Raw genomic sequence first — 18,065 nt, forward strand, 5'->3', positions numbered from 1 at the left:
ATGATGCGTTCCATTGCCTATGCTCCCTCAGCTCTCCCGGTATTCCACGCCTGCATTAACCTCAGTGAGTCCATGTAGAAGCCCGAGGACCATCTCACATGTTGCTTCTTAGACAGCATTCACAGTTTTCCTTTCCTTTTCTTAGGCAGGGTCTCCCACCAGCTACCACCAGGAGTAGGCTAGGGCTACACCTCAGTGAGCTACAGGGATCTCACTGTCTTTTCCTATCTTCTCAGCACTGGGATGCCAAGCACATAGCCCCACCTGGTTGCTTGCTTGCTTGCTTGCTTTTTAAAAGACTTTTTATTGATTTGTTGTGATTTCCACATCATGCACCCCACTCCTACTCATCTCCTCATCTCCCTGCCCTCTGTCCTTGTGACCTCCCTCCCCCGAAAAGAAACAAACAAACAGCAAAACATCCTGTCGTGGAAGCTGTGGTCTGTCACGGTGTGTCACGCAGTATGCCTTTGTCCACGCATCTTAACTTACAATGAGTCATTGATCTGGGCTCGAGGCCTCTGGCTTCTGCTACACCAAGCAATGCTGGATCCTCATCAGGATTCCTCTTGGATATGGTATTATTGTCATGTGTCATGGAGATCCTGCAGCTTTGGATCTGCAGGACCAGCTCTTTCCCATGCCCCAGCGGTTCATAGACAGGGTAGATGTTGGGGAGGACTAACCCAAAAGCCCTGGATCTGGGACTGGGTGGCAGCAGGGATCAACTCAGGTCCTTACCCACTGACCTATCTCCAAATCCCAGTAATCAAGGATTTCTTGGCATTAAATAGATAGATCAATGGACAAAAATGTCAGAGCACAGTGTAGTGAGGGCAGGCAAGTAATAACTATGACAAATGTGAGATGGATTACGAGAGCTATGATGAAGAAGAAAGTATCCAGGTCGTAGTGGTGCACGTCTTTTAATCCCAGCCCTTGGATGGCAGAGGCAGACAGATCTCTGAATTCGTGGCCAGCCTAGCCTACACAGCAAGTTCCAGGACATTCAGGGCTATACAAAAAACCCTGTCTCAACCATCCCCCACAACACACACACACACACACACACACACACACACACACACACACACACAAAGAATAAAGAAGTTACTGAAGGATGCGATGATGGGAGGGAGGTCTGGGGGAGACTGTGACCATCTGATAGGCAGCACCTGTTGTGATTGCAGCTCTTCAGCAACGTCTCCCAGGCTACCTCATCTGCAGGATGCTGCTAGGCAGCTTTATAACCATCAGTCTCTCCTGCTTTGCTCCCAGAACCTTCCTGCCTCTGGGAAGCACTGAGCACTCTGCTTTGTGTTAGATGTGAATGCGTCTGTTTTGTTTTGTTTTTTTTCCCATTAGATTGTACCTCCTCAATAAAGAGAATGTGCCTTATTAATCATTTTATCCATTGCAGAGTCACACGCAGAGCTACTGGCTTAATGACTGTTGGTTGATTAATGAATCCTACATTGAACATGAATTGGAAAAGCGCTGGGTAATCTTAGTGTCAGAATTCAAAAATGTAAACTTAGCATATAGATACTTGGTGCAGACGCTTTGCTGAAAAATGTCTTTATTTATTTATTTATTTATTTATTTATTTATTTATTTATTTATTTATTTTGCTGTCACAATTTCTAATTTTTACAAACCCCACATATTAACAAGCAAAACAATAGCATCATCAGGAGCTTCTGTCTGTAGTTGAAGTGCATTATTCAAAGAGCCCACAAAAATAGCTGTTATTCTTCACAGTTTAGGCGAGTTAGCCAATGCTATCGCCTTTATTTGGCAACACACTTTTGCCTGAGAGAATATTATTTATGTGAAGTTGTCAATCTTTATTGTCCTCTTTGAGAGTGAGTAAAAAAACACAGAAATCACCAGGCTGTGTTCTTTGGTGTTTCTTTCACACACAAAAAATATTGCTTTGCATGTTCAAGAACTGTTGAGGCTTGTGGGAGTGTGCTATAAGTAATAGCATACTTTCTTGAAAGTGTTATTATAAGCTTATTTACTCCTCATGACTACCAAATGACGTAAGCCCTTTTCCTTACACTCTCTGTATGTATACTAATGGGCAGGCAAGGACCAGCTACAACATAATTTTTGCATTTTACTTAAAACAGGAGTTTTAGAATTTCAAATATTAACAAACACATAATTAGAATATGGTTATGAATTGTTAGTAATACAGCAGATTGAATTAGGGATTAGCACTGCTTTTTTCAATAGAGAAATGACAACATGAAATATTAATGAATGCTCTACTGGCGTTGCTCGTGGTGGATGCTTCTTTTTAATTTTTCATTTTAACATGACATTTTCATCGAGCATTTGGGAATTTCACACAATACACTCATCATGCTTACCTCCCACTCCTCCCAGGTCCATCCTCCCACCTTTGTGCCCTATCCCCCCAAAAATGATTAAAAGAAAAAGAAAAGACAAGTCCAATTTGTGTTGTCCATATAATCCCCGGAGCACGGTCAAACATCCAGTTGCCAGGTTCCTAAGGGAATCTGAGTCCTTCCCCACCTCCACCCCCACCAGAAGCCATCAGTTGTGGAGAGCTACACTTCAGCCTCCTTATGACAATTTTAAGTGTCTCTTTGATGGCTTCCTTTCTAGGCTGTTACTTGTTTTTTTGTGTGGGGGGAGTGGAGGTAGGGGTTGTCACAGAAACCTTCTATGACTCTCTTTCTCAACTATGAGCCTACAGTCATCTGTATCACTACAAAAGAAGCTTCTTTGCTGTATACAGTCAGTGGGAACATGGAACATGGACTTCTACAGTATTTGGCAACAGCATGGACCACAGACATCTACCCAGCCTCCAACGTCAGCACCTGCCACAGACCTCAGTGCAGTCTCCTGTGGTAGTTCTGGCCATGGACCCCAACATGATCCCCAGCGGCAGCCTGACCCATGGACATCAACATGGCCTTAGGTGGCAGCACGGACCAGGGGCATCCCAAGGCCTTTGGTGGTAAGGAGGGTCACGGATGTCAGAACAGCCCCTGGCTGCAGCGGGACCACAGAGTGAGGGATCCTTCTTGGTGAAGATTTCTTTTCTCTTGAGAAGGAGTCTTGCTATGTTGCCCTCCCCCTCCAGGGTAGCTGGGATGATGGGTGTGCTCCTCTCGGTCTGCTACCAGGTGTGGAATTTAAAATAAGGAAATGTGTTTGCATTCACAATTCTCTTGGGGTTGGGTTTTTGCAGTGTCAAACACTGAACCCAGGACCTTGCCTATACTAAACAAGAGCCCTGCCACGGAGCTACATCTCTAATCCTCACTAATATTTTTTAATTAAGTTGAAACATTCATGTTCGGCTTACAGGCGTTTATTTTGTATCTAAAGTTCAGGTAGGGTATATGTCTCAGTTAATTCCCCCCTTTGTGCAGGGAGCACTATATTCATTTTCATGCTAAAGTAAGAATTCTCTTTACTAGACACACAGTTACAGGAAAAGCTCAGTGCACACGCCTCCCAGGCAACAAGGCAACAACCGTGAGAAGACAGAGGCTAGAGAGCCCACATCAGCAGGTGTGGGGGTCCCACTTCCCTTCTGTTACCCACTTTGGTTACTAGAGTGCTCTGTGTGTGTGTGTGTGTGTGTGTGTGTGTGTGTGTGTGTGTGTGTGTACCCAGTTCTGTGCTGAGCACTTGCTTAATTGAGTTCTTTACACAGAACAAGCCAAATGTATGCTACTTTTTGTTCCTGGGGCTGTGACCACTACCAAGAGCAGGGATGGATTAAAAAATAAAAATGACGTAAAAAAGATGACTGCTGTCTCTCTTTTTCAATGTTTTAACCATCTATTTGATGTCGTATAAGACCATCCAAAGTTCGTTTGGGCTTTGGTTTTAGCTAAGGATGTAGCTTAGTGGCAGAGCATGTGCTTAGCCTCAGAGACACTGGATTCAATCCTCAAGCTGAAAGGGAGGGGGCCTGGGGGCAGGAGAAGGAGAAGTAGGAAAGCTGTCTTTTTTACTACTCTTTGCCCTGAAAGTTAAAAGTTCAAGAAAGTCACCAGGTGTCATGGTGCATGCCTTTAATCCCAACACTCGGGAAGCAGAGGCAGGTGGATCGCTGTGAGTTCGAGGCCAGTCTGTTCTACAAAGCAAGTCCAGGACAGTCCAGGCTACACAGAGAGACTCTGTCTCGAAAAACAAAACAAAACAAAACAAAAACAAAAACAAAATTCAAGAGAGTCAAATTTATTTATTTAGCCTTTTTGGTTTTGGTTTTCTTTCTTTCTTTCTTTCTTTTTTTCTTTCTTTCCCTTTCTTTCTTTCTTTCTTTCTTTCTTTCTTTTTCTTTCTTTCTTTCTTTCTTTTTTTCTTTCTTTCCCTTTCTTTCTTTCTTTCTTTCTTTCTTTCTTTCTTTCTTTCTTTCTTTCTTTCAATTGAAGGTCCCTTACTGGCCCTGTTTCCATAAGTGGCCAAGATCAAGTAAAAAGGGAGGGCAACCAGCCGTTGCAGGGAGGGTCATTTCCACACAGAACTAAATAGACAAGCACCAAGTCGCTATTGTGGTTAGAAGTTGGCTGCTGGGAATGGAGAGGGAGGTGGACGGGGTATCATTATAAAAAGAAAAACAGGGTCCCCTCGTACTGGGTGCCTGGGATGGAACTTGGTCTGCCTCAACCCAAGAGGAGTCAGAAGATCAAAAGCAGCTCGGGAAGGCCAGACCGTCAGGGATGGAGGGAAGAGCAACGCTTGACAGCTGGGGTGAAAGGATAGGCTTCCCGGTGCCGGGATCCCCCCAGCCCCTCCGGTCTGGCAGAAAAGGGGCAGCATGCAGGCCTCAAGGGCAGGTTTGAGGCTGCTAGACGCTCCAGGCAGGGGGCTAGAGGCGTCTCACAAAGGCTTGCCCTCCAGGGAGATAGATGACAGCACTACTACCTAGTTTTTCTGCGAGAGTACAGCGGTTCTTGACCATCGCGAGGTAGTTTGCTTGTAATTTGTGTTTTATTCTTGTCAGCTTCTTCTTGATGGCGTCCTTGGAGCTGGCATAGATCATTTTGCTCTTAAGGAGTGCACTCTCAGGGGCCCAGAAGATGAAAATCATCTCCTCCTCTTCCTCCTCCTCCTCCAACTCCTCCTCCTCGATTTCGTAGGTTTCACATAGAGAGCAGAGCGGCAGTCCTTGTCCGGCAGCATCTTGACAAAAGTGGTGTAGGGGTGGTTCATAGTTGGCCCCACGCTACCTGCTCCAGAATGAGCAGGTAATTTCTTCGTGTGGAGGGTTTGGGAGCCGTCGTGTCATTGAACACCTTGATGAGGCCTTGTTTCCCGAAACAAAAGGGACACAGAGCTATGGAGGAACTGAGCCACCGCAGCTGCTGCCGGGATCTGACTCGAGAAAGTCAAATTTATAATTGAGGAATCCTCTTCAGTTCAAAATACGGGTATTACTTTTCCTATAACTTGGGTTTAAAATGTATCATTAAAGAAAATTTCAGAGATCAAGTATGTTAATGCAAATGTAAAGCTTTGAATGAGGCACCTGTGGTACAGCACTTCTAATGCACTGCCTAAATACACACTCGTGTACATATTAAATTCGTATGTTTTGAGATCACACTAAACATACTTATCTATAATATGGGTCCAACATAGGAACTCAATAGATACTGCTATGTTTGCATAAAAGTAAAAAGAATTTTAACAAAATGTGAACAATATTGAGATTTCTTTCAGTTACACAATTCCCTTCCCTTGCCAAAGTAAAGTTACTGAAGAGTGCAAGTCTGCTCTTGTATCTTCCGAGTCTCTGCCTCACCCCTAGTTTATCAGTCAACATCACGCAGGGGCTGTTAGAGCAAACACCTTGGTTATCTGTCCCTAGAAGTAGCTCCACCGCTGTTAGCAGACAAGGAAGAGGATGGGAATAGATGTGGTGCTGGAGTGTGAGACGAAGCAGTGTTTAAATACTGTTTACCATTCGTTTTGTTTTTCACAGGGTTGATACAGGACTTACTATATAACCTGAGTTGGACTTGAGTTTGGGACAGTCCTCCAGCCCCAGTGTCCCAAGTACTGAGCCACCACCACACCCTGTTCATACTTAGCCGTAGTGATATCTAGTGATTATCTTGAATACTATTTTAATAGCAACATACAAATAACATAATCAAAGACGTTCAATAACAAGGAATGTTCACATAACATAATTTAAAAAGTGGGTAAATAAATATAGCATACATTTTGGCTTAGAGTAGGCACTTAGGTGGTATGAGCTTACACGAGAGTGAAAACAAATGACAAAGCCCACTTTTACTCACGATCTAGTTCTACTTTACAAGGGCACTTCTGAGGCAACATCTATAGTTGGAAGCTCTTTGTGCCTTTAACCAACAGTACAATGAAATTAATCTTTATCTGCACTCTGATAAATACTAATTTTCTCCCTTAATGCACATATTTCATTTTTTGAGTCCAAAATACAAACGAAAAGATTATATGGTATTAATTTGTTTTTAGTTCTTGAGAGCTTCATACATGAGTATATTGTATTTACACCACTTCTACTCCTCTCTTCTCCCTCCACCTCCCCCTGTGCACCTTGCACTCCCTCTTGAATTTATGACCTCTTTCATAATTATTGTTTATAAGCCCACTGGTTTATCCACTAGGGACTAGAGAACCTAGTAAGGGCTAGTCCTTGGAGAAAATGCACCTCCCCTCTCTCAATGGCCATCGATTACTTAGAGCTCTCCACGTAAGGGTGAGGTCTTGTGAAATTTTCCCATCTATGCTAGCATGTCAACTGGCATGCCTATTATGCAGGTCTCATGCAGGCATTATGTTTATACTATTGGGATTTCATGGGTGAAAACCATTACACTGATGGAGGTAACCCAGTTCCAGAACGAGAACCACCACATGCTCTCTCTTACCAATGGAAGCTAGCTTGTAATCTTCAGATGTGAGCATATAATCTGTAACCTCAGAAGCTTGGCAAGTTGAAAGGCACCATGGGAGAAGGAGGAGGAAGCTCTAGAGAGGAAGACCGTCCAGTACAGGCACCAGGAAGGGGGGAAGGGAAGATGGTGCAGAGGTGGACTTAACTGAGGAGACAGAAGAAGAGGGTAATATAGAGGGAGAGGGAGTGAGGAGAGATAAGTAACACTCGGGTGTTGAAAAGCCCAGACAGAAACATTATCTTAAAACATATGGCCTGGCAGTTGTGGCGCATGCCTTTAATCCCAGCCCCCGGGAGCCAGAGGCTGGCAGATCTTTGAGTTTGAGGCCAGCCTGGTCTACAGAGTAAATTTCCAGGGAGTCCAGAGCTATACAGAGAGACCCTGTCTCAAAACCAAAATAGAAAACAAACAACAAACAAGGCTTACTTAAAACATATGTATATGTATATCCAGGTGGTTTCATGGGATTACATCATGTTTTATAATAACACTCCCCCAGGAGGCATAGACTTTCAAACAAAAATCCCACTGCCAGGCAACAGACAACTCCTTTTGAGTGGCAGGAGGGGAGGGGGGCATCCAAGAGGCTTCCCAAACAATATAGGCTACTGACATGCTCTTAGTTGCTTACTGGACCTAGAAAGTAGGACCCTATTGCTCACAACCCCACACACTCAGGCAAAGGACTTGGAGGAACCGAGCCGGAGCTGATCTGCAAGCCTCCTCCCTGATGGCAGAATGAAAGTTACCTAGGAAGAAGCACCTGGCCCCATCCAGCTGTAAGGCCTGCAGGCCACAACAATGGCCAGGGCATCAATATATCCCTAAGGGTACAATAGTGGCACTTACATATAGGGGGTTACCAACAGTTATTTTCCTGGGCTTAAGGCTACTTAATCGGAGAGAGTTCGTGCCTGGTATTGTAAATCTAGCCTTAAGCATCCATGGTTGGAGAGGTCACAGACCCTCCAGAAGAACTTACTACTGCAGAATTCCAAATCAATATTAGTTCCTAACTGTGTTCTAAATACCCCCGTGCCTGTGGGTATGTGTTGTCCTCACCTTTCATCAAAGAAGCTCCTTTTTTATAGCAGGCAGTGCTACTGTAGGGATTCCTGACTGGTTAGATGCAGAGATTAAGTGACTGTGGGCTGTATGAGCTCCAGATGGGACATCTACAGCTCAATTCTCTCACGGAACCTCTCAGAAGATGGGGCAGAAAGGTGAGAGGAAAGGGACCAAGATGCCTACCATGAGACAGTGTCTTCTAGTCATGACAGGGATGCTGTCATAGCCGCATTTTTAAATTCAGGGCTGATGAGGCAAAGAAAGAGGAACAGTGGGAAGGAGAAGGGAAAAAAGGGGGGGGGGAGAGGGAGGGACAGAGGGAGAAAGAGGGAAGGTGGAGAAAGAATCTGTGAATTATATTTTACTTGACAGTTAAGACTTACAGGCTTACCTGTACTAGCCAATTAAAAAACACATGGGCGCTGACAAACGGCTGCGGTAATTCTAAGAAATGCTGTGTTATGAAGTGGGGAAGCTGGAAGCATTACTTGAAGGCATGTCAGGTTAGAATGCTGAACGTGTCAAATAGATGGTTAAGAGGGGGAAAATGAATGCTTAACATCAGGAGAAACACAAGAACAAATTGGGTGAGGAGGGTAAGACATTTCAGACGGTGGTAAACTAATCAGTCCCATGCAGAGCTGCAGAACCAGGCTTTCATCACTTCCCCAGGCTTTCGCTTAGCTTTACTTCAAGTTTTTGAGCTTCTCACTTATTTTTTTTACCTTGCAGATTATATTACCTACAGCATTCTGTCCTGATTTTTACATCTGTTTTTCACTCCAGAATCAGCATGTAGTTTCCTTCTTATGAAGATGATGTGTGTGGTCACTGGAGGCATGTGTGAATGCATACATGCATCCGTGTGTTCCTGTGTGGAGAGAATGGAGGCCAACCTTGAGTGCCATCCTCAGGAATTCTGTTGACCTCGTTTCTCGCATTTCTTAGGCCATTCTCAGAGACCTAGGAAGCTGTGCAGGTTGACAATGGCCAATACACTTCAGTACATGACTGTTTGTCACTTAGAAGTCCGCGGGGATAAAGGTGTTACTGTTACAGTGTGCCCCCAAGAAGCTTTTAGCCAGAGGAGAGGCTCCACCCTGCCTCCAATCTGTCTCATCCTCAGCTAGGATTGTAGTCCAAAGTCTACCAAAATGGACAAAAACAAACCGACAAATGACAGCCAACTGAAACCCACATAGACTCTGAGACACTTAGAATGGAGGGTGATGTTGGGGGGTGGGGGGTGGGTGGGGTTGGTTTGGCTCTGCGTGCTGTCGTTTCGGGCATCATTTTACCAAGATCATTTAGAAAAGAGAAGAACCACATTCTTTTAAGCACCCACTGTTAAGTTCAGCACTGTTGCTGGTATTTGTTACTCGATGTTCATAATGCAGGCCACCCCCAAAGCCTCCACAGCAGAAAACAGAACTCAGAAGGTTAACTACCACCACTGGGGGATGGTGGTGATGATTCCCAATTAGAAAGGTGCCCGACATTCAGGTGTGGCTAGGCTAAACTCAGAGTCACAGATAGATCTGAGATGCTGTCTCAACCCTTCGCAAACCCAGATTTTACCAATTACTAGCCATTCAGTGACCATTGTATGCCAGTTAGGCTGCTGACACTGGGTTATCAAGAAACAGTGTGGCCCTGTCCCTTCCCTTGATAAAGCCTTTAACCATAGGGAGGCTGGATGGAGACGCCGGCACGCAGGCAAAGCCTTGTCATGATGTGCTAGCAGTAGCTCTGGAGGTGTGAAAGGTGTGATACAAAGTACAAATGAGGACACAGTACACTCTAACCTGGGGCTGGACTGTGGCGGAGGTCTGGAGAGTGCTTACAGGAGAGGTGGCTCTGCAGTTTCATGTTGTCACCTTCTGAGTGACAACAAAACCAAGAGTGTTTAGCCTGAGTGAGCAGTGGGCTTGAAAACGCTTGGTAAGAAATGAAAGTGGTTCAGGGCTGGCTAGAGGGAAAGTGCTGGAAGTCGGGGCGGTAAGCAGTGGAAGTACCACGTAGAGAGAGAGAGTGCTAGCCCGAGGCAGGCTGAGGGACTTCTCCATCCTCTCTCCTTCCCCATCCCCATTAAAAAAAAAAAAAAACACAAAAACAAATCAGTACTGGGTACTGCATCTGAGGGTTCTGACATGACACTTACTTCCTGGACACTGAGCGACACTGTGGCCACCTCTGTGACTCTCGCCATGCTGTAGGGTGCCAAAGCAAAAGCCGAATCTGGTGTCCATCACTTGAGTGGATTTGTGCGCATGCCCGTAGATCCATGCGAGCGTGAAGACACAGCACAACGGGACACAACTTAACAGTTTTTTTTTTTCCCCATGGGAAGAGCTTAGTTGTTTCAAAAGCTGGGAGAGACTTCCTCCCTCCTCACCCCCTCTTCCTTTCTGTCCTCCTGCCTCAGTTCTAGTATTCTAAATGTGTGCCATTGTACCCATTAATAATACATCCTTAGGGGCCAATCTGCCCACCTCTATCACATGGTTCTGTGCATACGTGCATGCTAAGAATGGAATATGAGATCTGAATTTAGATTACTCAACCTATTCAGCCACTGAAGATATGCAACCCAGTATTTGTTAAATAAATATCTAGCTACGGAAAAGCTAAAGGTAATCCCACTTATTATAGCAGAATTCCCTGAGTTCTGGCAGGATACTCATGTTGGGTGTGTGGCTGGAGAGTTAGGGGGCACCCTACTGTCTCAACTGTAGCCCTCATGTTATATATTTTGCATGTGGTTAAGGGCCAGCGCATAGCTGTAATGATCCAATTTTGAAGCCAGTTACAAGTCACAAGGGCTTGAGGCATGGGCCTAGTCTTGTGTAACAGGAGGAATGATAGAGCATGCCTTATAGCATGTCATGAAGAGTTAGTGAGTTAGTGAGAATGAAAGTCTTTACAATAGCTCTGTTCCATCATCACCAGTGCACTCACTACCTTGGCCAGAGGATGGAAGCGACATTACCAAGGGAAAGGGACCACGTGACTACGAGTCCAGTGTAGAATGTGAGCCCCCTAGGGAGGATGCTGTGCCTGCCATTGGAGCAAGAAAAAGGTGCTATGAATATGGTGGCAGAACTTTCCCACGCCCTCCCAATCAGGCATGTGGGGACCAAAGATTCTGATGGTGAAATTTCTAACCCCTTAAAATCGTTTTTTAAAAGCATGGTCAGGGGACAGGCAGATGACTCAGTGTTTAAGAGCCCTCTTACAGGGGGGCAGGGTTCAGTTCTCAGCTGGTACCTGACTGCTTACAACTCAAGTTCCAAGGGGTGTAACATCCTCTTCTGGCCTCAGTGGGCACTAGGCATGTACATGCTGCACAAACACACATGTGGGCAAAACATTCTATATACATAAAGCAAAAATTAAACAAAAAAACCTTCTCAATAATAATCACTGTGGGACCACAGTCCAAGAATGGAGCCATGTGAGGAAGCCTCTCAGTGCTTGTGAGAACATTCCAAGAACATGAGAGTCCAGTGGCCTTGGTTTCTTCAAAACACAGAACTGCTCTTGGATTGTGCTCTCGGGCTCCTCCAGGTGTAGCGGATAGGAGCAAGCTGGCTCCAGCCATTGGAATTCACATGCTTCTATGGAAAGATGTGCTTTTGCCACTTGCGGCTCGTCCTTGTGATTGCACACTTGACCCGTGACTGCCCTGAACCCTCGGAGTAGAAACGTCTAATGCGCCGAATAAAGTTGGTACTGCCTGAGACATTAGCCTGCCTCCTTCTTAGGCCCTGCTCTCCCTGCCTCACACGGCAAACAGGATGTAGGCGAAACTCTATTGCAGAAACACATTTTGTGTCCAATGTGCCACTGTGTCTCTTTTTCCTATCAATACTCATGAGTTCCTCAATACCTTAAACCTTTCTACAGGGCTGATATTTTAGTAGTATAGAAATTTTTACGTCACCAGGCTTATGCTGTAAATGCCTTGACCTGCTGAGCCATCTCAATGGCCCTACCATCTCTTAATTTAAAAAAAAAATTTTTTTTCCCCCAAACACTTATACATTAGGAGTACGTGTAGTCAGAGGACAGCTTACAGGAAGTAGCTGTGGGATCCAGAGACTGAGACTGGGCTGTCAGGCTTGCATGCATATTTGCTCACAACTCAACAGATGTCTTGGTGGTGGTCAGTTTTCAGCAGGGTTCTAAACATTAACTTTCAAAATCCCAAGGGGTATACGTGTGTTCAACAAAGTGATTTGTTTGTTTGTTTTTCGAGATAGGGTCTCTCTGTGTAACCTTGGCTATCCTGGATTTGCTTTGTAGAGACCAGGCTGGCCTGGAACTCACAGCGATCTGTCTGCCTCCCGAGTGCTGGGATTAAAGGCGTGTGCCACCACGCCCGGCTTAACAAAGTGATTTTATTTACCAAAACAACGATGGCATTATGGTTAGAGACTTCTGTTCTAGTGTTCCGATGTGGTTAAGTTCTATGAGGCCCAGCCTTCTTGTTGAACTGAGACAATTTCCAGACAAATGAAATGACTACATGTCTCCACTATTCTGCTTGGAGTGCGACTCCTCACAGTAAGGAAGATGGCCAGCTCATTTCTAAATGGAAACTCCCAAGTGACACAACACATCAATCATCTGACATATGATCCGACTTCCACTGAGCTGGAATGTACTTGAAAGGTCAGGCCTTTCGGATGAGGAATGTCAGTTTAGTGGGTTATGCGGCAGAAATGCCTAAATTGGGAGCGCTGGAGAGACAGCTTCTCCTCAAGTAGCTGACGGGAAGAACACAGAGGGTTCTGAGCTCAGAGTGTTTTGTTTCATCATATTTCCTATCTCACTAAAAGGTATGATAAACAACTATAGGTGGAGAGAGACTCACAGGTGTGTGCTGGAGTCCGGAAACATTATCAGGCTGGAAAAAAAACCATAACTTTTTAGCTTAATACATTGGAGCCCTTCAGCACATTACTATGATTAACTTTTTAAAAATAAAAAAAGATCTTGTTGTGCACTGCAGGCTGGCCTCGAATTCATGGTTCAGCTAGGATGAGCCTTGGGCTACGACACCTGCTTTCTATATATAAAAAAGGAGGCCAAGCTAGGCCTGGCAATGATGCTCATAGTCCTAGTACTTGTGGGCAAAGTGGAGACAGGAAGATCACAAGTTCAAGGCTAGCTCAGGTAGGTAATGAGTTCCAGGCCAGCTCAGGCTACCTGTGACTCCACCACCACAAAAGTGAAACCACCAGAAAGCGGTCTGGAGCGAGAATCCTCTTCTATCTTCGCACCTTTCTACATCTGCCAACCCTTTCCGCTCCCAGATGCCTTCTGCTCACATTCCTGTGCCCATCCCGCAGGCGCGAGACTCTTGCAGTTTATGAAAAGTGAAGCGACCCGACATTCTTTTTCAAAAAGGGCACATCTTTTTGTTAGGGTGGGACCAGAAACTGCTGCCTGTTTCCAGTCTTAAATATGCCGGACTGTTAAGGATCTGACCCTCACATACTTCTTCAGAACGGCCCAAAGCGAGTAACTAAGAATTCTGATGCTCCTGGCCGCGTGACATTGGGCGACTGGGTTAAGTTTTCCCAGCCAACATCGGTTAATGGCCTTCAAAAATGATCTTAATACCTGTTCTGAACACAATCGCACAGCTCCTACGTCGCTTACAGCGGGCCTTTTAAAGCGTTCCTAAATAATTCTTAGACCGTAGAACGCTCCCGAGAGCAAACATCCGGCACAGTGCGAGGACACCTGGGCTTTGCAGGTCGCCCACGGGAACCTGCGAGTTTCAGGACGCTCCTCCGCCCACGCTCCGGGGCGCCCGGAAAACCAAGTCTCTCGGGAGAGAGCCTGGAAAACTGGCTGAGGCTCAAAGCCGGCAGTTTCCGAGAGAGGGTTAAGTTGCTGGCGGCATTTAAGGACCCCCCGCAGAGCGACAGACACTATTCCAATCCGAGCAGCCCGACGGACCCCGCGCGGGACCAGGACTCCACTCCTATCCCCAGCCCCCACCGTGGTGCTGCCCCACCATCCTCCTCCACGTGACACGGGCCGGAACCGTCATTTCCGGCGGCGCGGACAGCGCGCCTGCGCACGGCGCCCGGCTCCCGGCTCCGCCAGCGGTTGGCACCGGCGCCGCGCCCCCAAGAGCTGCAAGAGGCGGGCGGCGTCGGTCTGGGCCCGGCGCGAACGCGCTGAGGTCTCCAGGGTGCGGGGGCCGCAAGGCCGGGCGCCACGCCCACCTCGGCCGGCCCCTCCCTCCCCCCCAGGCTCGCGCCCCTCGCTCCAGGCCCCGCCCCGGCCCCGCCCCGGCCCCGCCTTCCCCCCCGCCGCGCTCTGCGGGCGCCGGGCAGCTGCAGCGGGCGGCCGGGGCTGCGCGCTCGGGACGCGCGGAATGTGAGGCGCGGCGAGCCGCTGCGCACCGACGCTCGTTCGTTCGCTCGCTCGCTCGCGCGCGCGAAGGGCGGAGACCCCTCGCGGACGGACGAACGGACGGTCGGTCGGCCGCGCCCCGCGCCGCGCCGCGCGGGTCGCGGCTCTCGCCCTCGTGTCCTCCTGGTGCCCTCCAGCGCGCCAGCGGGACCATGAAGAAGTTCTCTCGGATGCCCAAGTCGGAGGGCAGCGGCGGCGGCGGCGGGGCGGCGGCTGGCGGGGCCGCGGGTTCCGGGCTCAGCGGCGGCTTCGCAGGCTCGTCCGTGGGGGTCCGGGTGTTCGCCGTCGGCCGTTACCAGGTCACCCTGGAGGAGTCGCTGGCCGAAGGTAGGGGCGCGGCGGGAAGCAGGTGAAGGAGGCCGGGGTGTGGCGGCGACGGTGGCTGCGGGGCTGGCCCGGCGGGTGCTGAGTGGCTGGGGCTTGAAGCCGCTTGGCGGCCCCGCTGCGGGCACGGATGCCTGCTTGGGAGTTTGAAATCGTTTTCTGTGCTTCCTGGCGCGAGGGGAGAAATAGAAGACGTCCCAGTAAGTGATGTGGTGTCATGATTTGGACCCCGTGACTCATTAGAGGGTCAGATGGAGCAGTGCTTGGGACACTGCTCTGCCAGCTGTGGCTCTGGCGGGTGTCCCCGACACGCAGGGCAGTGGACTCCGCTGGGGTTTGTTACTTCTAAAAGCCAAAACAAAACAAAACAGGACTCCCAACCCACTGTGTATATGTTTGTATGTATGCAGATTGTGTGTGTGTGTGTGTGTGTGTGTGTGTGTGTGTGTGTTCGCGTGTTCGCACTGTCTCCAAATTCAGTTAAGTGGTTACTTGGGGGTGGGGTGGGGAAGTAAACTTGAAGTGCGTTTATCTTTGTTGTTTAGAATGGTTTTCCCGGGAGAAGGTCCTGTTTTTGTCCGCCCAGCGTGTTATTTTGTTAGTACATTAAAAGGCGAAGAGGAACAGCTTAACTTTCCCTTGTGAGGCTTTGGTGGCTCTTATTGTCTGAAAGAGGTTAAGGCAGCAGGTAAAAGTTTAGTTACACACATAAAAAAGTTTACTCCATGTTAAAAAAAAACTCCATGTTAAAAACATGGTTGCCTTTAGTTTTGTTTTTCTGGTGTAATTCGCTTGTAGAAAACTTTCTGATTTCTTATTGCGTGCCGCCTTAACCTTTGAAGCTTTGAATGCAGAGTATTAAGTAAGTTGAAAATATTCTCAAGAATATTTCCTATTGATAAGCGACTTTTAAAAATAAGGGGAAAAAAAGAGTCTGTGATGAGAAGTCTTGATATTCTGATTTTCTAGTTACGCTGTTGACACGGCTTGAAAACAAGGCAGACTCCACTTGTAGTCTTGAAATTCCATGAACAATAGGAAACCGCAGTGAGGAGAAAGCCGGGGGGGCTGCAAACTTACATTATCAGGGGTGTGTGTCCTGGTTTTGCAAGCCAGTGCTCTAATTGACCACCTCTGCTGAGCCTTGGTGAGTGGAGGGAACGGGCCCTCAGATTTCCAGAAGGATGCCTGTGAGTGGTTTTGATAGATTTGCTACATTGCAAACTCTGCTGGCCCTATATTCCACGTGAGCTTCAGGTGTTGGTTAAGTTGAGCTGTAGGTGTTGAGCACTGGTGGCCATTAGCGCACACACTATACTTAAGTAGTAGCTTAGTAGTGATATTTTCAGGTAGGTCTTTTATTTAGTTTTAAGACCAGTAGACTGTACATTTTAACACAGCCCTGTCTTACCGCACACTCAGTAACAAAGTACTGACATCACTGCTGAAGTGCTCATTTGTCTCTCTCTCTCTCTCTCTCTCTCTCTGTGTGTGTGTGTGTGTGTGAGAGAGAGAGAGAGAGAGAGAGAGAGAGAGAGAGAGAGAGAGATAATAAAGATTGAAGACAGGCCATATCACCAGACTTCACCAAGCCGTGAACTTTCCACCATCTCACTCAGCCTTTCCGTGCCGGGATTGCACACGGGCTGTGGTTCCCACTGACCTTTGCTTGAAGTGTTTATCTTTGATGTTTTTTTCATGTGTGCCTGTTTGTGTATCTGTGGGTGCCTGCACATGCGTGCCTGTGTACACACGTGCCTGTGTACACGTGTGTGCAGAGCAACGTTAGGTATCTCCCTCAGTTGCTTTCCACCTTAAATTGTGAGACCTTGAACCCAGAGCTCACACATCTGGCTGGGCAGGCCAGGGAGCTCCAGGGACCCGCCTGCTTTTTGTTCTGTTTTGTTTTGGTTTTGTTTTTCTGCTGGCCTTGGGTTACAGAAGAAGGCCACCTTGCTCAGCTTTTACATGGAAAATGGGGATCTGAGTTTTAGTCCTGATGATTGCTTGGCAAGCACTTTACTTTTGGTTTCTGTCTGCCTCATTAAAATTTATTTCATTAATTGTGGGGCGTGGTGATGCTCTCCCTTAATCCCAGGCAAGTGGATCTCTGTGGGTTCAAGGCCAGCCTGGTGTACATAACTAGTTCCAAGACAACAGGGCTACAAAGAGAGCCCCCCCAGCCCCCAACTCAAAAACAAGGAAAATACCAAATGCCTACTTATTTACATATTTGGTTTTAGTGAGTGATCAAGTGCTAGGTGGAAACAAAGGTTGAAGAAACTCTTAGGAGAGATGGAATTTCCTGTGTTGACACTCTGGGAACAGGTTTAAATCTCTAGAAGCCCTGGGCCTCCCTGGGCTTCCTTCCTGTGTGCAGTTCTTCCCTTTCTAAGAGAGCACACGATTAAAAGAATACTTGCTTTACTTTTGGTGATTCTGTACATCTCAGCACAAGTCTGGCTCACATTGACGGATGATTAATCAAAAAGTGACAGACTTGCTTGTCATTTGAGGGGTGTGTGTGTGTATAGAGGTGTTCCATTCTGAGTGATCCCCTTGTCTTTTCAATAAACCAGCCTCTGTCTTATACTCTGTGTAATTAACTATGTTTCAGAAGTCAGAATGAACACTGGCTTAGCAAATACTGAATCGTTGCTTCCAGGGCAAATGACAGGGTAGGGGACCGCTAAGCCTCGCTTCACGTCTTTGTGGGCTCATTTATATATGTGCTTTGTCCTGTGTGCATTTGTGTCTGAAGACACCTGATTCAATGTATGTTAGCGATCCATTAGCACTTCATGATCTCTAACTCAGGCCAAAATGAAGATTATCTACCATGTTGTCTTTGTAGGGAAACCCTAGCCTTTCTTGGATTTGGGAACTCTAGATTGCACTGTGCTCCAGAACCAGTTTAAACACAGACATCACCAGTAAAAAGCAAATGAGAAAAAGATTACACTGCACTTACCGTGGGAAGGACACTTACTGACAGTATGAGAGCTAAAGTAAGAACATGCAAGTCAAGAGGTTCAGTTTTCTACCTTTGTGTATATCTGTAAATGACCATCAAAGTGCCAAGAAGAGTGATGGGGAATTAGAGTAAACTTTAGCAAGTTAACAAAGTGACAAACACAGGATGCTGGAATGATGACCAATATGAATGTGTGCATGGGTTTGTGCACTTTAGTTACAGTGAAAGCATTTTAGGGCTGTACTTTTATATGAGTTAAACTGTTGGTGTAGTTTTCTCTGTCAAACAGTTTGTTTTATTGTCTTTCTAGTCAAGCATGTATATGC

At 46.8% G+C, this 18,065-nt stretch overlaps 1 protein-coding gene across 1 annotated transcript in view; it reads left to right on the forward strand.

The window, feature by feature from the left end:
- The first annotated feature begins 14,535 nt into the window (after positions 1-14,535).
- The window catches only part of Bmp2k (BMP2 inducible kinase), a 99,848-nt gene continuing 96,318 nt past the window's right edge, over positions 14,536-18,065 (forward strand). Inside the window, exon 1 of the mRNA XM_051170643.1 lies at positions 14,536-14,768. Within this exon, the coding sequence (XP_051026600.1) occupies positions 14,594-14,768 (175 nt within the window). The 5' untranslated portion in view covers positions 14,536-14,593. The remainder of the gene's footprint in view (positions 14,769-18,065) is intronic.

This window comes from Acomys russatus, chromosome 28 (assembly GCF_903995435.1).
Source record: "Acomys russatus chromosome 28, mAcoRus1.1, whole genome shotgun sequence".
NCBI lineage: Eukaryota > Metazoa > Chordata > Mammalia > Rodentia > Muridae > Acomys > Acomys russatus.